Source organism: Enhydra lutris, unplaced genomic scaffold (assembly GCF_002288905.1).
Source record: "Enhydra lutris kenyoni isolate GAN:26980312 unplaced genomic scaffold, ASM228890v2 scaffoldscaffold24, whole genome shotgun sequence".
Classification (NCBI taxonomy): Eukaryota; Metazoa; Chordata; class Mammalia; order Carnivora; family Mustelidae; genus Enhydra; species Enhydra lutris.
The window spans coordinates 8,612,822-8,637,505 of record NW_019154108.1 but is presented as its reverse complement, the minus strand read 5'-3'; the positions used below and the strand labels follow the sequence as shown (position 1 = coordinate 8,637,505).

The window sequence follows — 24,684 nt, the reverse complement described above, 5'->3', positions numbered from 1 at the left end:
TCCAGAGAGATGCCCAAATTGCACACACACTTCCGGGCCCAGGAAGCCATCTTGATAATTTGGGATCAGCCACTCAGTTGCTACATTTTTGGTTTTGCTTTGCTTCAGCTCGGTTGGCCCACATCCAAAGGGCAAGCACCTGAAACAGACCCAGCTCTGGGCACTTTAGCCCTGTCCTCAACACGAGGCTTTGCTTCCAGTCCCACTCCCAGGTCACCTTCTTGGTTTAGCTCCCCTTTTTTTCAGCCCCAGCCCCACTCTACTCCACATTATCTGGCCTTCGGGAGCAGTCCAGCCCAGCCATCCAGGAGAGCGACCCAGGCAGCCACAGGCCTGCTCCAGAGCTCCCAGCCCACAGGCCCAGCCCAGAGCTAGGCCCAAGTGAGCTTCTCCCAGTGGGAAGCTGCACAAATACACGTGACCGACCAGTGTGAGTGTGAGGTGGCAGTCCGCCAGATTACCATCTGCAACGGCCAAAGGTCTGCAAGTGCTGCGAGAACACCATCTAAGCGTCATCAAGGAGTTTTCTGAAGCAGAGCCAACAGCACAGAGTCAGTGCTGCCACGTTCCCTGAAAGGATCCCCGTGAGGGCGGCTCATATAGAAATGGAGGCAAGGAGCAGGGCGGGTGGGGGGCCAGGGCTGGGATAAGCCAGCTATCAAGTGTGGAGTATTTAAGGAATTTAGTGCAACAATCAGAGCAACAAGGACGAGAAAGTCCCTGAATAATCTGGGTCAGATGTTTAAAATAAGGTCTGATATATAGGCACGAGCTTCATCTTGAAAGATAAGGTGCCTAAGGCATGCCTGGAATTCTTCAGTTATTTCACAATGAGAACCAGTTTCAAGCATAACTAAGAATCATTAGTATTACTCCTGTCGTTTAGAAGCAAGTCTAGAAGACTCGCGATAACACTTCCTGGTTCCTCATTACTGGGAAGTTCCTGCCATAGTCTTTCAGAGGCAACTACACACCACATTGCCAAGACCTACTCAAAATTCACGAGCTGGACTAAAGGCCCAGGAGAACACAGTAGGAATCACTTCTCCTCTCTGAACGGTGCACTGAAACTTCTCCAAGGCACTAGGCGCTACAGAAAAGGACCTAATTACAAAGCAGTTCCATCCTGATGATCATTCGAAGGTGTTTTGATCATTAGGCAAGAAAGAGAGGCTCCTGTCGCTCTTACTCACCTCAGGGCATAAAGAGGATAAAAAAGTTCAGGAACACTGTGAGGACTTCAAAGCGACTTCTAAAATGTACCCAGCATCATCAACAGTTGTCAAGTGTACTCTCCAGAAAGTCCTTACGGTCCGAACACAACTCCACGAGCACACTGGTGGTCTGATCTCCAGGTCATGCCTGATCCTGTCCCTTTTAAGAGTTCGAGGCACTCTTGTCCTATATGCAATACATTCTATGCTAAAAGTTCAACAAAGGAACTTACAGCTCGTGTCATAATGCCACATTTCAAGGAGAGGCCAGGAGATTCATTTGATTCATTTTTTAAAATTCCCACTTAGAGTCCTTCAGGAAATTCCATGATACAGCCCATTGCAGGGTCCAGGCTTCTAATTATGCATAAAACTAAAAATCCAGACCTAAAAAGTGCTGGCCACTCTTCAAAGGGAGCATAACACTCAACATTCAGCCTTCTGCATTAATAAGTTGAAAGAAGCTGACCACCAGCTGAGGCCAAAGGAATCCTATAGACAAAGGTTTCATTGACAATAAAAGCAGGAGCCTTGCACTGTACTCTGTTAGGAAAGCAGAACATGAGCTCATGATATGCTGACAAAACAGAAAATTGAACAGAGAAGGCTGACATTTATTTTAAAAGGCTGAGCTAAAATGCAGGATAGAGACAAAGGAATACATAACTAAGGAAGAATCAATTTCTAAATGACTGCCAGCCTTCAAGTCAATGTAAACATTGTACCTTCCTCTTAAATTATGTTTCTAATGACCTACAAGGATAATCTGAAGGCAGCAGGGGGAAAAAAACCCCTTCTTCCCTTTGTTGGCTTGGTTATGATAGACCACTTAGTTAAACTCTGTTTCTCTTCATCTGTGTGACTTTGAACATGCTTTTTGCCCTTTTTAAATGAATTTTTCATTATATTTTCCTTCTAAATGTGATTACCAACATGGTTAAAGACCCATCTGACACCTACTTTCGATTTCGGTGCCTTCTTCCCCCTCTCCAGGGGTAATCCCTGTTAAATATTGGGTGCTTATCCTTTCAAACCTCTTTTTATGCCTGTATATGAACCTGGAGAAAATGCATGGTATGGTTGCGTATGGACTTTAAAACAAAAATAAAAATACAAACGGGTTTCATTGCAGACATGTCTTTTTCATCTTTATTTTTTTCCTTCAACAATATATTGTGGGACTTAGTCCCACATTAGTACCTACAGACCTACCTCTTTTTCTCTTCTACTATGCATAACTTAATTTATCTAAACCTCTGAAGTATATTTAGGTCGTTCACATCTAAAAGAAACACTTCCTGTTTTCCTCCACAATTTCTGTGCTTGCAACACTTCGGACACCTCATGCGTGCATTTTCCACACCAAGCAATTTTCTAATTCTCAGTTGATACTAACTCAGTTGGGACATTAATTTCCTGGAGTCAGCACAGACCCCAAGGTTAGGGCTCAGTCCCATAAGACTGTCCCCTACTTCAGGCACCAATTGCAAGTCCCAGATGGTCACCAATACTTCTGGACAACTGGCCGTAAGTCAGGGGTTCTCGTGACCTCTTCCTCAGCCTTGATCATTTGCTACCACAGCTCACAGAACTCAGGGAAGTGCTTTACTTCTATTCTCCATTAACTATCAAGGAGACACTGAGGGATAAGGAAGAGAGGCACAGGGCAGTGCGTGGGACGTGGGGGGATGAGGCGTGGAGTTTCGGTGCCTTCTCTGGGAGTGCCACCCTCCCAGCCCCTTGATCTGTTCACCAAACCAAAAGCCCTCCAAATTCCATTGTTTAGGGTTTTTAGGGAGGTTCTACAGGCATGATTGATAAAATCATTAGCCACTGGTGATTGAACTCAATCTCTGGTCCCGGCCAACTCCCCAGAGACTGGGGAGTAGGGGCTGAAAGTGCCAATCTTATAATCATGTGGATGGTTCCCCTGGCGACCAGCGCCCTGCCCCCCATCCTTAGTGAGTTTCCAAAAATCATCTCATTAACATAAACTCAGGTTTGGCTGATCTTGTAAGAATAACAAAAGATGTTCCTTTCACCTTGATGTGCCAGAGCTATTTCAGGAGCAGGGGACAGAAACCAAGTGTCACAAAGGATGTTCCTATCATTCTTATCCTTTAGGACATTACAGGGGTTTCAGGAGCTCTACACCAGGAACTAGAGATGAAGACCAAAATATGTATTTCTTATCATATCACAATATCACAACACCAATTACAAATAATGCTGTGAAAGCATTCCCTAGAACGGCCCCATTATGCACATACATAGGATCTTTGGGATAGATTTTGAAACCTGTAACACACAATTCAACTACTAATGGATAATGCTAAATTACCCTACAAAGTAGTATCAACTTACAGTTCCCACCAGCAGTGTGTGAAAATGCTCCCTCAGGGCCTCCCCAACCCTTGTCACTATCAGTCTCTTTAATTTTCGCCAACATGAGGGCTCAATTTTTTGGAAATCTGTATTTCCCTGAATAATAACAGAGTAAACACCCTCTCGTATATTGACGTCTTCCTCCTTGATTGCTCGCCAATCCTTATTCCTTATCCACATTGCAACGAGGCAGTTGGTCCTGTGTTTGTTTCAAAGGACGTTCTTTAGATAGTATACCAACTTTTTGTTATGTAACATGCAAATATTTTCCCCAGTCTTTTCATTTCAATTTGCATCATTGTATCATAAGAAGTTTCTTTTTAATGAAGTTAAATGTATATATATTTTTTCCTTTATGGCATTCATTTTCCATTCCATGTTCAGGACTTGACCTAGCCAAAAGCCATAAAGATAATTTTCTATATTTTCTTTTAATGTTTTTATAGACTGAGTTATATTTGGGTCTTTAACCATCTTGAATTTGTTTTTGTGAAGTATGATTCTTTTTTTTCAAATGTAAACAGGCAAATTTTTAACTCCTCTGAGCCTCAGTTTCCTTAGCCACAAAACAGGTGTAATATTTACCTCACACATGCTTTACTAAGGTTAAAAAAGATTACGTTTTTAAAGTGCCTGGCAGAGTCCTTTGGTATATAATAAATGTTTGCCACATGGTAGTTGGATCTGAAAATATATTTAATATATACTTAACAAATTTTACAGTTATACAAAATATGTAAGAATGGGGCGCCTAGGTGGCTCAGTGGGTTAAAGCCTGTGCCTTCAGCTCAGGTCATGATCCCACAGGGTCCTGGGATCAAGCCCGTATCGGGCTCTCTGCTCAGCAGGGAGCCTGCTTCCTCCTCTCTCTGCCTGCTTCTCTGCCTACTTGTGATCTCTGTCAAATAAATAAATAAAATCTTTAAAAAAATGTAAGAATGATTTAATAATATATTTAATTAATGTAATATTTAACAACAAGCAGGACCATCAGCTCTGATCATAAAAAATTACCATCGGTCCATACTGGAGAAATTCAGTTTTTATGTAACAACCAACAGGTTAGTTATGTATGGAAATAACAGCTACCTGACATCTTGATTGCTTTCGAAGTAGGAGAGGTACAGAGGAGTTTTAATATTTATAGAGCATTTATTATTTGGCAGGAACTGTTTTAAGCACCGTGTAGGTATTCTTTCAAAGAACCCTCAAAATAATGCTATTAAGGTACTTTTATCTCCATTTTTAAAATGCAGAAATTGAGGCGGAGAGGTTAAGTAACTTTCATGAGGTTGCACAGGCAACTAGTAGTAGAACTAGAATATGAGTCGAGGCAATTTGTGCTCCAGCACAACGCTAAGTGCCTCGGTAAAATCCCAACACGTGGGTATTATTCCCCTAAAAAAGAGACGTCCAGACTCAGAGAGGTAAAGTAACTTGTCCAAAGATCAAAACATTAGGGTAAAATGGGTCTAACTTTAACGATCAAGTCTTTCCACTCTCCACGCCAGTTCCAACTGGAGGAACTCTGACTGCCAAAATGCCTTGTCTATGATCAGCAAACCCTCACCTGAGTGTGTGCCCCAGGCCAGGTCCTCAGCCAGAAGCCAGAGACACAGAAATAAATGCACCACAGATGCCACCTCCAAGTGCACACAATGTATTATAAATTCATAGAAGGAAGAAGCCTAATTCGATTGAGCACAGGATGGGGTGAGGCTGGCAAGAGAATACTTTTGGAGGCGGTGATGTCTGGGCTGTTTAAATGAGCCCCAACAAGCAGAGAGGGGAGACCTTTAGCACAAGAAGAGGAGGGGGCCCGGGAGAACACACACTATGAACCACCACTGGATGGCGTCTTAAATAACAATTCTCCAATTCCACAGGAAAATCTTCTCTCAGGAAAAGGTGTCCCGGGAGCAGTGAAGATAGAACAAAAAAGAGGCAGACAGAGAACCGCAGTATTTCAGCCTAGATGAAAACGTGGACTGTACAAAAGCTCATCTGGAACTTGTCCTTAGTCATCTTCAAATACTGATCATGGATCTAAGGGTCCTTCCTCCAATACACTCGCAATATTCCTCATGGCAGGCACGTGATGAAGATGTGATAAAAACTCACCCCACCTAGCCTTCCGCTGGGAAATCCAAGATGTGAAAAAATCAAAATAATTCCTCTCAGGGGCACCTGGGTGGCTCAGTCAGTTAAGTGTCTGCCTTTGGCTCAGGTCATGATCTCAGGGTCCTGGGATCGAGTCCCACATCGGGCTCCCGGCTCAGCGGGGAGACTGCTTCTCCCTCTCCCTCTGCCCCCACCCCCGCTCATGCTCCTTGTTCTCTCTCTCAGATACCTAAATAAAAGATATTGAAAAGAAGAATTCCTCTCAAATTCAGTTTTGTTACAAAGAGTGCTGGATTTGCAATTATAGACTCGTAGACATGATCAGAACCACAGAGATTATCTACTTCAATTCTCTCAATTCGAGATGAGACCGAGTCCAAGAGAAGTAAAATGACTTGCCAGTGAGCTGGTCACACACAGCTGGTAGCACCCACCTGTCTTCAAGAAAGCTCCAGGGAAATAAAATAAAATCTATTTTATTTGAAGCTGTGCATCAATCCCACGTGAGGCAGCACAGGGATAAAAGAAAACAATGATCCTTTAAAGACACAGTTTTCCATGTTGCAAAGCCTCTGTGTGGAGAGGCGTACTTACTTGGTCAGTCTCTCAATGGTCTGCACGTGAACGTTACTATGGGTTTGGGAGAGAACAGCTTCATGCTGAGCACATTTCAAACAAAGGCCACCCACACGGTTAGACATATTAGCAGCGAGAAGAGACTCTTTATGCTTTAGTCGCTCCTTAAGATCTTCACAATTTTTCTGATACTCAGCTAGGTCTTTCCTGAAAAGAAGGGAAAGAAAATTCTAGCAAATGACCATGTACACTACTGTCACCTGTATCACCCCACAGATAACTGCTACTATCACTTCTGGTTGCTTACTTTATGAGATGCTCTGTATACAAAATCTAATTAATTCTTACCACAACCCTGAAATGTGTGATTATCCTAATTGACACTTTGAGTAAAATGAGGCTTGAATATATGAAATAATTAGCCCAAGTTCTTGTAAGATTTTAACACAGATTAGTCTGCCTCTTGATACCAGCTCTTTTCAAAGGCTCCATCTCCATTATGTAATATTATTCACTGACCAAAAATAAAACTCCAAGTACAAATCCTAAGTCATTTCTCTTAATAAAAAGGCCAGGTATCGTAACACAACATCTTTGAGTTGAGGAAAATATCCTATTCCAAGTGTTAACCCTTAAATGTGCATAGTGCCTTAGAAGCTCATGGATTTCATTCATGAGTCATTTATTGTTGCCTAATCTTCTTTAGGAGGAAAGAAAAAACTAAAAGATTATCTAACCACAAAGTTCTATAAAGAGCTATTTCCAAAGCAAGTGGGCTTCTCTCTTCTTCTAGAAAGAAGTTATAGAAAATTTAGCAGTCATAAAGATTTATAAGTAGCAGCTATTAGCTGGGAATATGCAGTTTGCTAAAAAAAAGGGGGGGGTGCTGAGGAAGTGTGTGTGTGTGTATTTACTTTGTTTTACTGTATGAGATAGTCGATGAGGTTCTCCACACTGACTTTTTAGGGATAAAACAACCAGTGTATGGGTTCTATTCCTGCACACACACCCTCCCCCACCCCGCCCTAAGTAAAGCTTTGGTAAAGTCAGCTGGGACAACTGAGCTTCCTTGCACAGACATTCCTTTCCTACTGTATATTATATATATTTTTAAAAACTTCCTAGCTTACAAAGGAGAAGATAGCCCTTAAGTGCTTGGACTACTGAAAGCAGAGACTTTGTCTTCAGCTCAGTCAACTCTGTTGTCAATTCCTATCACACTCGGGGGCTGTAGCTATCTTAACTTGCTATCACAGAAGAGAGGCCAATAATCCAGACGCCTGGCTATCACACACGACCTCCACTCTGGGAAGTGGGGGCTCTCAGGCAGCCTTGAGGAGGGAGGAGAGATCTGCAAGCAATCTAAGGGTTAAAAAAGCTAATCTAACCACTGTCTGAAGTAGGGGGGGGAGCCATTTTGCCCTATGTCCAAGATAATATCTTCAATGTAGTAAGTTTTCTTCTTAAATACCATAAAGAAAAAGTCTGACTTTCAAAGACTTTGTAAAAAGAACTTTGGAAGCACATTCCAAGATCAAAGGGTCTCCATTATTATTTCTGTCAGTTTCAAATTCAAAACCCTTAGGTAGATTTGATTACTTGAAATGGTAAAAAAAAAAAAAAAAAGAAAAAGAAAGAAAGAAAGAAAAAAAGAAAAAAAAAAAAAAAAGAAAAAAGAAAGAGATACCAGAAAGCCAGAGTTTCTGAGAATGGTGGTTTTCTCTCCTTCTTAAAGAAAATGACTCTTTAAATAATCTTAAGGTATACTAAAGGGAAAAGGGAGAAGTAGAAGGTTCAGGGAACAAAGTCTACTTCATTGCAAAGCAGTATTTTAATGTTAAAGATGGCACATTTGACTCTTGAACGAGACAAAATAAGTCACATTGCCATTACTTTAAAAAATGAAGAATTAGGGCATTTGGGTGGCTCAGTTGGTGAAGCAACTGACTCTTGACTTTGGCTCAGGTCACGATCCCAGGGCTGTGGGACTGAGCCCTGTGTCCAGCTCCATGTTCAGCATGGAATCTGCTTCAGATCCTCTCTCTCCCTCTGCCCCCCCGCCCCGCTTGTCCTCCCTCGTGCTCTCCGTCTCTAAGAAACAAAACAAAAACTGAAGAATCGAAACACAACAGAAATAAAAATATAATAAAGAGAGATAAAAAGCAAGAAAGTAAATATTAGGTCACTTTATATGTTAGGTTTCTTCATTAAAAAATAAAAGTCTCTATAGAAATCCTAAAACTAATCAGGCTAAGGTATAAAGTGTATAAGAGCGTATTAAAAAATGAATGATAATGTGCATGAAAGCCATGAGTTCTGGTTCTAGGTATGACTCTGCTTATGTCTCCAAACAATATGTGGCCTAAAGATTTTATATTTTAGAGCAAATTAGAACTTACTAAAACTATAAAAAGAACTTTAAAGTTTATTTGGTTGAAATATATTTCACAGCCATTTTTTAAAATAAGCTTTAACACCCCCAAAAAATCAATTCCTGCTATCTTTTCCTGCCTACAGTATATAATAAATCACTAATCGTTAATCTATAATCTATAGTCCTTATTGAGACTTCTAAAAAAATGTCAGAAAGTACATGAAACTTTAATGTGTATATAGAAGTCCTCCCCAAACCACAGTTTCCCATTCCATGATTTGAGTTATACAAGGACAACCGAGGTCCAAAAGGAGATGATCCTCCTTCTGACGGACCACTGGAAGGTCAGTGGCAGCCTAACGATGCGTCACAATGCAAACATCATTCCCCCCACTTCATCTCATCACACCACCTCGAGGAGGATCAGTACAGACAAGACAATATCTTGAGACACCACATTCCCATAATCCTTATTACAGTATATTGTTATAACTATTCTATTTTATTATTAGTTATTGCTGTTAATCTCTTACTGTGCCTAATCTCTTACTAAATTAAACTTTACCTTAAGATACATAGGTATATATATATACATGAAAAAACAATACATATAAGGTTCAGTACTATCCACAATTTCAGGCATCCGCTGAGGGTCCTGGAACATATCCCGCATAGAGAAAGGAAGACTAGTATATACATATTCTTCACATATAGAAAAATACTCAAACTATTATTGTTACAACTTTAAAAGTTAGATAAAAATATCTATAGAGGGGCTGCCTGGGTGGCTCAGTGGGTTAAGCCTCTGCCTTCAGCTCAGGTCATGATCTCAGGGTCCTGGGATCGAGTCCCACATCGGGCTCTCTGCTAGGCAGGGAGCCTGCTTCCTCCTCTCTCTCTCTCTACTTGTGATCTCTCTCTCTGTCAAATAAATAAAATATTTTTAAAAAAATCTATAGAGGAAAAAAATACTTGTTTGTAATTCGAAAACTAGGAAGTTTATTTTCAGTATTTTATTTTAAAAGCATAATTTCTATCAGAGCAGCTAGTGATTCTTATTTCTATGAGAAAACATAAATATTTCATAACTGATGAAGGGATAAAATTTTTAATTTAGCTCACAGTTCTTTGAAATGGGACTTCATAATTTGATGCCCCTGTTCCTTTGATAACCTGAGGATATTTCTTAACTCGAACATAAAATGTCATCAAGTAATTCTTAAGTTGAGTAGAACTGGCAGGTCAGCAAACATTCAAATATATATATATATATATATATATATATATATATATATTTTAAAGATGTTATTTATTTATTTGACAGAGAGAGATCACAAGTAGACGGAGAGGCAGGCAGAGAGAGAGAGGGAAGCAGACTTCCTGCCGAGCAGAGAGCCCGATGTGGGACTCGATCTCAGGACCCCGAGATCACGACCTGGGCCGAAGGCAGCGGCTTAACCCACTGAGCCACCCAGGCGCCCCAAATATATTTTAAGATCATTGTGCTTTTGCTATAATTTTGCTATAATTTTTGCTATAATTTTTAATGATACTTTACCTCAAAATTTTCAATTGCGATTCCAGGATCTCACCTTTTTCTTCATAAGTAAGTTTTAACCTCTCCTTTAGAAAAGAAAAAAAAAAGTGTACATTTTCTCCATGCTCTGCGCTTCATCAGCAAGTTTTAATTATTATTAACCTCAATTTTTGTCCTTTTACCCAAGAAGAAAAATAATGTGTCCTCTCAAGAAACACTTTCCCTAGTTCACCCAAAATTTTGTACTTTTACTGAGTACCCACTCTTTGTGGACTGAGTCATAAAATGGTTATTACTGCCCTCCCCGTCAATTTTTTTCAAAAATGCATATATTAGATCTTACTTCTAAAAGTATGATTCTGAGAAAAACCTATTTTATTTTATTTTAAAGATTTTATTTATTTGCCAGAGAGAGAGAGAGAGAGAGAGTACACACAAGCAGGCAGAGAGGCTGGCAGAGGCAGCGAGAGAAGCAGACTCCCCGCCGAGCAAGGAGCCCGAAGCAGGACTCGATCCCAGGACCCTGGGATCATGACCTGAGCCAAAGGCAGGGGCTTAACCAACTGAGCCACCCAGGCGTCCCAAGAAAAACCAATTTTAACCTATAAGGTCCATGAGGGCCAGGATCAAACCTTACTGGAATCCCCCACTGTGACTGCTGGGTATTGACATACAATAAATGAGGGCTGGATCAGTGATAAAAGAAAAGTTATAAATCACAATAAATGACAGACCAAATGGATGTCCTAGCTACGAGGGGCTGCTGGCATCCCACTGTTCTTTCATTCAACAAATATTTATAGTGTATCTGAGATGAAGATGTCTTTCACCCAGGAGCTTATATTCTTGGAAGGAATAGAAAAACACGGGACAATTTTGATTATATATAATTCACTCCAGGGAGATATATAGAAGGTATACTGAAATCAGAGATGCAGGAACTTATAATTCAGCTTACGAGAGATGAAGAAGGCTTCCTGGAAGAAGCGTTAATACTTAAAGGATTAACTTCCAACAGCGCACAAGGCGCAGAGGCTGGAGAAAACAAGCTGCCTGTTTGGCCGGGGAGTGGGTCAGTATCCACTCACGGATCCAGTGCTAGATAGAAAAATGGATAGAAACGGGTGAATAGGTGAGAATGGGTCATGAGGAGAAAAAATATACAAGACCTTTACCCAGACAACTCATGAAATCTCCATGTAGCAGAGGCATTGGGTGGACATTGAAAACTTGACCGGATTTGAATCTGAAGTCACTCTGAAGTGCGGAATAGGGAAGACCAATGAGGTGCACTGCATCTATATAGGGAAGAGATATGCCCCTACCCACCCCTACTTGTGCTCTCTTTCTCTCAAATAAATAAACAGAATCTTCAAAAAAATAAATAAATAAATAAATAAAGGACCAGATGATATAATATCATCAAGCTATTTTCAGGACACCTGGGTGGCTCATCCTTTAAGTGTCTGTCTTCATGTCAGGCTATGGTCCTGGGATCGAGTCCTGCCATCAGGCTCTTCTCTCTGCCTGCTGCTACCCCTGCTTGGGCTCTCTCTCTTCCTCTCTCTTTCTGACAAATAAATAAATAAAATCTTTAAAAATAAATAAATAAAGATCTCTTCTCCCCCTGGTGACATAGTTTAAGGACAATCTCAATCAAAGCCTCATAATGGCCTTCTGGAACTTGACAAATTAATTCTAAAATGTATTTGGAAATACAAAAGGCCAGGCCTCTGTCTTCTGCTCAGGTCATGATCACAGGGTCCTGGGATCGAGCCCCACATCGGACTCTCTGCTCAGCGGGGAGCCTGCCTCTCCCTCTCTCTCTCTGCCTGCCTCTCTGCCTACTTGTGATCTCTGTCTGTCCAGTAAACTAAAAAATAAAAATGAAAAATGAAAAAAAATTTTTAAAAAAGACTTATTTATTTTAGAGAGGTGAGGTGAGCAAGCATGAGTGGGAGAGGCAGGAGAGGGAAAGAGAATCTCAAGGAGACTCCAGGCTGAGTGCAGAACCTGACATGGGGCTCGATCTCACAGCCCTGAGAACAGAACCGGAGCCCAAACCAAGAGTCAGACATTCAACCGACTGCACCCCCCACCCAGGTGCCTTCAGGAATGAGACACTCTTAAGGACAAAGTACAATGTTGGAAGATGTGATATGTGGACCACCAGGTATAGACCTCTAACAATCTAGACAGGATGGTAGTAGCACAAAGACCAAAGAAATAAAACACAGAGCCCAGACATATATGTACACCTGATTTATGACAAGGATACAGACAAAGGGCTGTTTTTTTGACAAATGCTACTGGGATATACATACATAAACATGTGGGAAAAGAACAAAATATGATCCCCTATGTAACACGTCATATACAAAATAAAGACTGGTAGATTGTAGATTTAAATGTTAAAAGCAAGAATACAAGAGAATAGCTTTAAGACCTGGGGCAGGGAAACACTTTTGATATAGGATACAGAAAGTACTAAACAATAAAGGGGGAAAACTGTAGATTACATTAAAATTAAGAAATTTTAGGGGCGCCTGGGTGGCTCAGTCATTGAGTGTCTGCCTTCAGCTCGGGTCATGATCTCAGGGTCCTGGGAGCAAGACCCACGTTGGGCTCCATGCTCAGCGGGAAGCCTGCTTCTCCCTCTCCCACTCCCCCGCCTGTGTTCCCTCTCTCACTGTGTCTCTTTCTGTCAAATAAATAAAATCTTAAAAAAAAATTTAAGAAATTTTAGTCATGAAGAATGAAAAAAGAGAGAAAGAAAGAAAACTATCAGGACAATTATAAGGCAAGCCATAGAGTGAGGAAAATATATTTATCAAAGATACAATCAACAAAGGGCTTATATCCAGAATACAAAAAGAAGTTTAAAAAAAAAGTCAAATAACTCAAAATAATGGGTAGGATTTTGAACACATAGTAGGACACTGATAAATACATGAAAAGAGATTCAATCTCAGGAGTAATCAGAGAAATGCAAATGACAATCACAATGAGACAGCACTACAAGCCCACTAGAAAAACGGACAATAAAATATGTCAGTGGGAATATGGACCAATGGTATCACTCCTGTACTGCTGTACAAGTGTAAGCTGATAAAAACCACCCGAAAAGCTCACCCTAACCGCTCAATCTGAACATACACATATCCCAAGACTGACAATTCCACTCTGAGGTACACACCCGACGTAAATGCGTGTCATGCACACCAACAGACATCTGAAAGAATGTCCATAGCAGCAATATTCACAATAGCCCCAAACAGGACACGACACAAAAATCCATCAATGGTAGAAAGGATAAATGAATTGTAGTGTATATATACAGTATATACACCAGTGAAAACGAACAAAGTTCTGCCATATGCAATAATGGGTAAAAATCTAACAAATGGAAGGTTGAACAAAATAAGCCAGACACAAAAAAATACACATACTGTAAATTTTAAAAGGGCAAAAACGCTAAATTTAATGGCATGTGTATTTTCCACAATAGAAAAAGTACAAAAAAGTAGATGCATAAGAGAAAAGCAGCCAAATTCTCACCAGTTCTAGCTTCCATTTCTCAGCCTCACCAGCCGATGGACCTTTGACTGCATCTGCATTGCCCTGGGAGAATCGCCTCTTGGCACCTTCATTCATCCCAGAGCCGTCACCTGTTGTAACCCAAGAATTCTGCAGGTTTCCCTAAAATAAAATGTAGGAATAATTACAACCGGCATTTAGCTTTAAGTCAACACGCATGTTTCACAAATGGACACTGATTCTCATCTGTGATGGAACGAATTCAAGAGCAGATGCTTCCAAGCTACACATCAAAATGATTTTACGTTTTCAGGCTATTAGGGTCATATTCCACAAGTGTTACAAAGTCAGATTCCTACGGGCACAGGCAATAACGTAAATGAGCAAAGAGGGCTGCCTGCCAGTATTTCAGCAAATGAACTCCTCTCTTACTTCTCTGGAGACATACATTCTTAAAACACACAGCCCTCTCCTGGTCTCATTTTCCACCTTTCCCTATTGGGCTTCAGGCTCAGTGGGGAGTCTGTTTGAGATTCCCCTCCCTCTCCCACTGCCCGCCCCCCACATTACTCTTTCATGCATTCTTCTCGCTCTCTAAAATAAATAATCTTTTAAAAGAGGAAACTGAGTCACACTGAGTGACTTGTAAGAGTCACAGAGGTAGGAAGTAGCTAATAAGCAGCAGAGCCAAGATGCGAACCTTGGCAATCTAGTTCCCCAGTCCATGCCCCAAACCACTATGCTCTCCTGCCGTTTCAGAAAAATGTTTATCTTCAATAAGAAAAATAGTGCATGGAGATAAACGGCACTGACACCTAGCCTTCATGTCAGGGACTCACAAAGGAGGGATAGGGACATGACAAATGATCCAGAACTTGCAGCCACGACTCAGCTCCAGGCAACTTTTGCCATGAGTGAATGCAAACTCAGATCATAAAAAAAAATCTTCTGATTTTTTAAAAGATAAGCCAGATGTCTGGTTTTTCATTTGAAACACTGTTAAATACTGGTTCATAGTTTGTCAAACAAACCAAACATGCCTATAGACCACATCTGATATGTACCCCTTGTGTCTGTACCTCCGGGAGGGACCCTCTCAACATTCAGTGAACTATGCAGCCCAAAGATCTGGGTAATTTGCGTGTACAAGGACTGAAATATTAATAATATCATTCAACAAACAATCACTGAACTCTTGCTAAGGACCAAAGGATATTGTAGTACTCACAAGAGAGGACAGGTCCCAAACACAGAACTATACTGCAGTGTCATATCATACCAGAATGAGCTAAACTCATTCATCCCAAGTAGTATTCTGACGGCCTATTCCATATTCTTCTGGAAGTTCAGTTTAATGCAAATATTTGTGTATGATACTTCCTATGGTTAGGCACTGTGCTAAGAGCTTGGAGGGTCACAATGAGCAAGACCAATCTTATCCTCAAGACAAACTCCTAAGCAGATAATTTCAATTTAATAAGGTAAGTGCTAGGCCAGAGATGTGCACGGGGAACTATGTAAAAAGAAAGGAGGGGCACTAAGAACAACCAGAGATTCAAGGAAGGTTTTCTGGGGACGTGTTGACACTGGTGTGGTATCTTGGATAAGAAAGAGTGAGCTAGATGAGAAGAGCATGCCAGAAAGAAAACATTACAGGGAAAGTAACAGACGTGTGAAAAAGTCTGGTGCCTACAGGAGACTCACACAACTCAGAATTACTAAATATTGAAGCACAAAACAAAGGATATCAAAATGTTAAGCTAGAGAGTCAAATAAGGGTCTAGAAAACATGGTATAACAAGTTTGAACTTGATTTTGTAGGTAAGGACAAATTGCTCAAGATCTGAGTGCATTCAAAGTTGCCTTAGAGAATTATGAAGAACAGGAGCACTAATTTCCTGTAATGAAATTGGAAAAAGTACATACACCACAGATCGCTGACTTATGATATAAAATAATGTCATTCTTTGAAAAGAACTGATAGTCTAATTGGAACGTCCTTTCACAGATAACATTTAGGAATGTGAATGGTATTTGACCAAAATTTTAAAAATCTAATTACATTTACATCCCTGGAGATCACTGAAAACCTGATTTCTTAATTGAGGGGAGTGATGATAGTGAGGGGATGAAAGTAGACAGGGAAAGAAATGACTCGGAAATGTTCTGCTTTTAAAAAAATCTCCTAGAGGGGTGCCTGGGTGGCTCTGTGGGTTAAAGCCTATGCCTTCAGCTCAGGTCATGATCCCAAGGTCCTGGGATCGAGCCCCACGTTGGGCTCTCTGCTCGGCAGCGAGCCTGCTTCCTCCTCTCTGCCTGCCTCTCTGCCTACTTGTGATCTCCATCTGTCAAATAAATAGATAAAATCTTAAAATAAATAAATAAATAAACCTCCTAGATCTTTTGAATGCTTATGCATGCCAAAATTTCTTTCTTTCTCTCTCTTTCTTTCTTTCTTCCTTCCTTTTTTAAGATTAATTTATCTGAGGGCAGGGAGGGGGCAAAGTGAGTCACAAGCAGACTCCATATAGAGCACAGAGCCCAACTTGGGGCTCGATCCCACAACTCAGAGGTCATGATCTGAGCTGAATCCAAGAGCTGGACATTCAACAGACTATGCCACCCAGGTACCCTCCAAATTTCTAATAAATAGCATATTTAATATTATTATAATTGTTTGAACTCAGGAGAAAAGCTCTCCATGAAGAGAAATTTCATGGAATGATAAAAAATGAAGATGGAAATGGTGGTAGTTTTTAAAAAATAACCTGTGTGTTTCTTCAACCACTGGGTCATAAAGTAGGCTAAGTGCTAAACATCATGTAGGCTTCCATCCAAGTCTAAGGCTAAAATTCAGGAACAATAAAGAGGACATTCCCCTCTTCTGGGGATAATCTTCTATCCCATGGCAAACAAAGGTAGTTTGGTTCAATAGTGACAAGCTATTCCTAACTTATGCAGAAAGACAGTATAACTCAAGGCTAGACAGATGGATGTGGGAGTCAGACAGCCCCATGTTTGAATCCTAGCTTTGCCATTTTCTAGCTCTGTGACATTAGCAGTCTTGCTCTGTTTACTTAACCACGCTGTACCTTAATTTACTCACCTGAAAAGAGAATAACACCTGCCTTCCTTTGCTACTATAAACCTGAAATAATTGAATATAAATAAAGTACTTGACAGAGTGGCTGCCACATCATAACATGTAGTCATCAGTAAATATTAATCATGACTATCTAACTATTTTAATTATTTTTCAAAAGAAGGCATTAAGAAATACTGAAAATCTATACTCAAATCCACCAACAGCTTTGGCAAGATCTACCATCAGCATGGTAATAGGCTCAGTAAAAAAGAGTTCAGGAAAAAAAAAAAGATAATGCCTCTTGATGTGTTTGTATTTAAGATATTCTGAAAAGTTTCATTTACATTAAAATTCTGAACAGGGTGTACCAAGCATACGTTGCTGAAATGCCTCAATTCACCTACACAAGCAAAAAGCAACAGTAGTAATTCCATAACAACAAAATAACACATTAGACCAACATTAAAATAGATATGGAGATCTCCTAACCCATGTGCAACAATCATTTTGATTGTTTGCATTATGTTTTAGTTCATGTGAATTTAAAAAAAAAGAAAAAAAAAAAAGAAACACTCTACAACTTTGTTTTTTCCATAACTATGGCTGTAAATTTCTTCAGCAAGTTTCCTTTGTTCCTAAGGCAAAGCATGTGTGCTTGTACGTTGCTTCCTTCCCCTTCTGCGTTACTCACTTCTCTCGCCCTCTGGTTCACTTCTCTGCCTAATTTCCTTTCTCACTTCACTTCCCCTTCTTCCACTTCTTTGTCATTGTACAAATACCAACGTCTATGAATAATCGAGTCACTGTTTGCTAAGTGACTGCTTATTTGGAAGAAAAGCAAAAGAATATATTTTTAAAACGAGCTACTTCCAAGTACTTTTTATATGGCTCTATCGTCTTCAAACGGACATTAAAATAATAAGCAACTAAGATGGAATTTTTAAATTCTAACATTGATAATAAATAATAATATAAATATTCAGAAAACACTCTTCTGGTGAAGGGAGAGAAGCTGGACACAAACTGAAATATACTGCAGAAAAATCAACTGAAATACAGAGAAGCCCAATTTGCCATTCAGATTTAACACAATCAGCTACTTCTAAATAGGAAATTCTAACAGAGAACTCAAGGATTACAAATGAGACATAGGTCAGGTCAATAAAAAAACACTTCAAAATAAAACATTAGAGAACACCTAGGTAAAACATGGAGACAACTGATTTACCAAATGACAACCAGGTCAAAGTCACCAAACCCATTATAAAGTAAAGCCGCAGGAGGCAAGTATTAACACTTCCTCATGGAACACTGAGTTTGTTTCAAAAGGCAAAACAAGCTATGATTAACAGTGTCCTATAGCAAAAGAGTAAATAACATTTTTAAGGCAATAGTATCTCTGACCAGTCACAAGGAGATACTAAATTTAAACACTACTTAAATGTCATCACAAGAATTTTGTGCCGTACAGTTATGGACATCACGGACTCCACTGTTCTTCAAAATGTGGCACGTGGATTAAAAAAAATGTGGTGCAGTCATACTAGAATCTTTTAGGCAACTTGTTAAAAATTCGTGTTTTTAACTCAAGAACTCAACCCAAGAACTCAACCTCAATGAATCAGACTCTCAGGGGAGGAGAGCTCAGGAATTGTATGGCCAGCAAGTATCCCAAGTGATTGTTACTCATATTAAAGATTAAGAACAGGGGCGCCTGGGTGGCTCAGTGGGTTAAGCCCCTGCCTTCAGCTCAGGTCATAATCCCAGAGTCCTGGGATCAAGCCCCACATTGGGCTCTCTGCTCAGTGGGGAGCCTGCTTCCCCCTCTCTCTCTGCCTGCCTCTCTGCCTACTTGTGATTTCTCTCTGTTTGTCAAATAAATAAATAAAATATTAAAAAAAAAAAAAAAGATTAAGAACAGCTAGGGCACCTGGGTGGCTCAGTGGGTTAAAGCCTCTGCCTTGGGCTCAGGTCATGGTCTCAGGGTCCTGGGATCGAGCCCCGCATCGGGGTCTCTGCTCAGTAGGGAGCCTGCTTCCTCCTCTCTCTCTCTGCCTGCCTCTCTGCCTACTTGAGATCTCTATCAAGTAAATAAATAAAATCTTTTTTAAAAAAAAGATTAAGAACAGCTAATATAGGTGAATCTTCTCAAACTGCCAATAATCAGAGGACACAAGAGGTAAAGTCACATTTGAAAGCCACATAACATTACTCGTGTAACACCCAGCTTGTCAGGGACGACGGGAAACGAACATGCTGATCCCGGGACCTGGGCCCGCACTCTCTCTGCTGCCCCATGGTGCCAATTAGACTTATTAGGATGCAGAGGGCAAGGAAAATTTCGAGACCTACAACAGAAATCTAAGCTACAGTTACAAAGTTTCTGGATTTAACCAAGTCCTTCCTTACATGATCTGCTTCCTACTTTGAACTTGCTCTTTCCGTATGGGCAAAACGTGCGCAGCAGGTGCGTTCGGAGAGGAAATCAGCACAGATACTCAGTGTCCCTGCGTCCCTGTGTCTGAGGGGTCACTCCACCATGTGAATTTAACTTCCGAGGCCCCAAGTGAGTCACAGCACAGTTCATTTGCCAAACGTCAAGTCAAGAATTTCAGCAGTTTGGAAGGCTGGGGGAGAGGGTAGGATGGAACATTCAAACTAAAATATAATTTATGGTTTGAAAAAAAGTGCTCACAGATGCATCCAGAAGTGTTTGTTCCCTCATTGCTTCCTGTTGTCTCTGAGATTTCAGCTCTTGTTGGAGCCTTTCATTTTCAAGCACAACTACTTGAACCCTATTTTTCATTCCAGAGAGTTCCTCCTGTAAAAGCGGAAACAAAAATACCAACTACATTAAGCATTTTGAAGCAGTTTAATCGCTGATTACTACGTGATCCAACATGATACAAAGCACGGGAAACACGCTCTCCATCCACTTTCTGAAATATTGTAATTACAGTTAGACAAATAAAGCAACTCAAACATGAGCTAACAAACAAAAAGAAGACTGGGGAATATAGTAAAAAGTCTGCTAATGGCCACATCACAGACATGTGTGGTTATGACAGTTTTTTTGGTAGGCTACTGGAAAGACTTAATTAAAGGGGTTATCTAAAAGACTTTTAAGAATAAGGTAGACTTGGGGCGCCTGGGTGGCTCAGTGGGTTAAGCCTCTGCCTTCAGCTCAGGTCATGGTCCCAAGGTCCTGGGATCATGACCAGAGCCAAAGGCAGAGGACCAACCCACTGAGCCACCCAGGCACCCCGAATAACATAGACTTTTAAACAATAAAGTGAGATATATTATTATTCCTGCTCAAATGCCAACAACTTGATGAACCTAACAGAGGGTTAAAGGGACAACAGAGGATTCTGAGACAGGCATGGAAACAGAGTATTTATCCACAACTGGTAGCCAGATGGAAGGAAATTATGACTGAGACAGTTAGTGGAGAGTTCTAAAAGAGTGCTTTCCTGGCTTTGCAAGCATCAGATAAGGGATTATAATACATAACAATTAGAATAGCTATCGAACGGCATCTCACTCTCTGAAAAAAGGTAAAAAAAAAATCAATACATTGATGGCACAATACTTCATTACCAGTGTAATGAAAAACGATTAAGCAATATATGCAAGTTCCATTTCAATCATTTTATCCAGAAAAAAGCCAAAACTCAAGTCTATAATTGAAAACTTTATTTTAAAAAAAAATATCGCAGGCTTCCAATTTTGGGAGTGGAATCTAATGAGCTTGGAAGACATCATTCGCAAGAGAAAAGCTGAACACACCAAAAAATAAACCACCCTTCTTTTTTGTTGTTTTTTTTTTTTAAAGATTGTATTTATTTATTTATTTATTTGTCAGAGAGAGAGAGAGAGAGTAGCACAAGCAGGCAGAGTGGCAGGCAGAGGCAGAGAGAGAAGCAGGCTCCCCACTGAGCAAGGAGTCCCACGTAGGGCTCGATCCCAGGACCCTGGAATCATGACCTCAGCCAAAGGCAGTGGCTTAACCGACTAAGCCGCCCAGGTGTCCCACAACCACTCTTCTTAAATCCGTAAGAGAACTGAGGTCACAGGGAAAAGTGCCATCCCCCAAACTGGAGAGACAGGCAGGTGTTCCTGAGAATCACAACCTACCCGAGCAGCCAGGGGAACTAGTGCTGGCAAGGAAAAGGTAAAATGTAATTGGAAGCTCAGGGTTGACAAGTTTGAGGGTTAAATACTCCAGAAGGACCATCTTAAGGGGCTTCCTACACTTCTGTGAGTTTTATCTCTAGGGATACTACCAGGTTCTTACAGCAAAGACTAGAGAAAAATCCCTTCAAGCTTCCTCTTGGGCATTTCCTCTTTGAGCATTTAAAAATGCCCAAAGCATTTCTGTTCTTAAAAAGGCCTGCCTCAAGAGAAAATATTTTACCAGAGCCTAAATAGCTGGGGTTTTTCACGACATAGCTGCTCTGCCTTCAGGAAGGGAAGGGAAGGGAAGGGAAATACCCAATTCCAGCTCCCTGCGGCCTTCCCACCTCACTTCCCGTGACAGGGTGACTGAGAAGCAATTGTGAAGGTCAAAGTTAACCGGCACAGGCTCCCTAAAAGACTGAGACCTAGTCATAGGACTATAAAATGCTTCCCCTACTCCCACACCCACCACCGGGGGGGAGACATAAAGCAGGCACTAAAGGAAATTTAGCCTCTGACAACTGCAGTAACACCAAACAGTAAACACAGCCTAAGTTCTACCACAATAAACATAGTATCACACACTAAACAGTTTCTTTTACCCACCACCTCGTGGCCAGCATTCAGCACAAAATTAGAAAGCACACTAAAAGACTTAAAGCACAGTTTAAAGAGACAAAGCAAGCACAGAACCAGACTTGAATATGGCAGCAATGCTAGAATTATCAGATTGGGAGTTTAAAGTAATTATAATTAATATGTTAAAACATCTAATGAAAAAGTGGACCGCACAAAAGGACCGACAGGAAATATAAGCAGAAATGGAAACTTTAAGAAAGATTCAAAGTGCTGGAAATGAAAAGCACCATAATAAAAATGATGAATGCCTTTGATGGGCTCATGAATAGACTGACACAACCAAGAAAAGAATCAGGGACTTAAAGAACTGCCAATAGAAATTTCCCAAACTAAAATGCAAGGAGAAAAAAGAATGAAAAAGAACAGAATATCTAAGAAATGTGGGACAATTATAAAAGGTGACAAAAAGAGAAAGGACAAGAAGGAATATTTGAAGCAATAAGGACTGAGAATTTTCCAAAATCATAACCACCAAACCACAGACCCAGGAAGCCCAGAGAACACCAAGCACTATAAAATAAACCAAAAAAATCTATACTAGATCATAGTCAAACTGCAGAAAATCAAAGACAAACAGAAATCAGGGTTTTCTTTAGAAACCCTGCACAAAACAAGACAATGGAATGAAATATTTAAAGTATTTAAAGTAGTCAAACTGCAGAAAATCAAAGACAATCAGAAATCAGGGTTTTCTTTAGAAACCCTGCACAAAACAAGACAATGGAATGAAATATTTAAAGTATCAAGAGGAAAAAACTCACCAACCTAGAATTCTGTATTAAGACAAATTAACCTTCAGAGGTAAGGGGAAAATAAAGACTTTCTCAGATTAACAAAAATTGAGGAAATCAGTGAGATCTGCCTTGCAAGAAATGTTACATGTTCTTCAGAAAGGAGGAAAATGATACAGGTTATAAATAAGCACAGATGTACACAAAAAAGTAAGAGCATTAGAAAAGGAATATATGGGGATAAAACAAAATACTTTGTTTTTTTAAATCTTAACTGATCTAACATATATGTTCAGCATCACAGTAGCAGCACTATACGTAGTGAGTACAGCTTATGAATAATTGAAATGAATGACAGAAACATTATAGAGAATAGGAGGAAGGGACTGGAAACTCTCTTACAAGGAACTCTCCCTACCCATGTGGTGGTACAGAGCTATTTGAAAGCAGACTTAGATTATTGATCAAGGTAATTGCAAACTCAAGGACAATCACTTACAAAAGTAAAAAAAAAAAAAAAAGTTCACCTGCTATGCTCAGACAGAAGAAAAGTTCCAGTCACATAACAGGATCGCTTAGAGCCAGAGATGGCAGAAAAAGACTAGAAGACTGAAGAAAGAGACAGAGAGAAAGAAAGACACAACAAGTATATGTCATCTATAAGAAGCCCACTTTAAATATAAAGACACAGATAAATGAAAGGTAAATGGATAGAGGCGTACCATGCTAACATAAATCAAAAGAAAGCTGGTGTAGCTATATTAATTTCAGACAAAGCAGACTTCATACCAAAGGAAAATATAAGGGGTAAAAAGAAGCATCACATAATAATAAAGGGGTCAATTCTCCTGGCACACAATGATCCTTAATGTGTAAGTGCCTAACGACAGAACATCAAAATACATGATACAAAAACAGATAGAGCTGTACAAAGAAATAGATGAATCCACTATTTCAGTTGGAGATTTCAAAACCCCTCTGTCAGTAGACAGATCCAACAGATCTTACAGATTGGCAAAACATTGGTAGGTACACAGTTGGACTGAACAGCACCAGCCATCAACTGGCATTTACAGAAGATTTTATCCAACAAGAGAATACACATTCTTCTTAAGCTAAAACATGACATTCGCCAAGACATACTACATCCTGGGTCTAAAAACACATCTTAACAAACAAAAAGAATAGAAATCATAAAAAGTATGTTCTCAGAACACAGTAGAATTAAACCAGAGATCAGTAACAGAAAGATGGCTGGAACATTCCCAATATACTTGGTGATTAAACAACATTTCTATATACATACAGGTCAAGGACAAAGTCTCAAGAAAAATTTTAAAAATACTTCGAACTAAATAAAAATGAAAAATACAACTTATCAAGATTTGTGAGATACAACAAAATCAGTGAAAAACATTAGAAAAGAAGAAAGATTCCAAATCAACGATCCAAGCTTCTGTCTGAGGAAAATTTAAAAAAAAGGGGGGAGAGGAGTAAATTAAATTCAAAGTAATTAGAAGATACAAGAAAAATTAGAGATCAAAGAAATAAAAATAGAAAAATCAATACAGGGGCACCTGGGTGGCTCAGTGGATTAAAGCCTCTGCCTTTGGCTCAGGTCATGATCCTAGGGTCCTGGGATCAAACCCAGCATTGGCTCTCTGATCAGCAGGGAGCCTGCTTCCCCCCACCCCACCCCCACTCTCTGCCTGCTTGTGATCTCTGTCAAATAAATAAAATCTTTAAAAAAAGAAAAAGAAAATCAATAGAGAAAAGCAACAGAACCAAAAGCTGTGTCTTTGAAATGATCAATAAAACTGGTAAGACTCTAGACTCTAGCCTGGCTAACTGAGAAAAAAAGGGAGTAGAAACAAATTACTAACATCAGAAATGAAAGCAGGGTCATCATGACAGATCCCAAGGACATTAAAAGGATAACAAAGGAATACCATGAATAATTCTATGCCCATAAATTTTATAATTTAGATAAAACAGACCAATTCCTTGAAAGACACAATCTTTAAAAACTCACAGAAGGAGAAATAGTATGAACAAGGCTTATATCTATAAAAGCAATTGAATCAATTATTAATAACCTTTAAACAGAAAGCACCTGATCTGCCATTAGTTCACATGTAAATTATACCAAAAATTTAAGTAATAGATTATACCAGTTTTTTACATCTTCCATAAAATATCTGAGGGAATACTTCCTAATTCATTTTCGGGTACCCTAATACCCAAACCAGGTGAAGACACTACAGGAATGGAAAACTAGAGACCAATAATATATCTCATGAAGATAA

At 39.9% G+C, this 24,684-nt stretch overlaps 1 protein-coding gene across 1 annotated transcript in view; it reads right to left on the bottom strand.

The window, feature by feature from the left end:
• Nucleotides 1–24,684, bottom strand: part of LOC111150884 (serologically defined colon cancer antigen 8) — a 259,368-nt gene that overhangs the window by 206,300 nt on the left and 28,384 nt on the right. The window contains exons 5-8 of the mRNA XM_022508562.1: nucleotides 19,525–19,650; nucleotides 13,766–13,906; nucleotides 10,229–10,293; nucleotides 6,315–6,503 (exon numbers count right to left, since the gene is read on the bottom strand). Coding sequence (XP_022364270.1) covers nucleotides 6,315–6,503; nucleotides 10,229–10,293; nucleotides 13,766–13,906; nucleotides 19,525–19,650 — 521 coding nt within the window. The remainder of the gene's footprint in view (nucleotides 1–6,314; nucleotides 6,504–10,228; nucleotides 10,294–13,765; nucleotides 13,907–19,524; nucleotides 19,651–24,684) is intronic.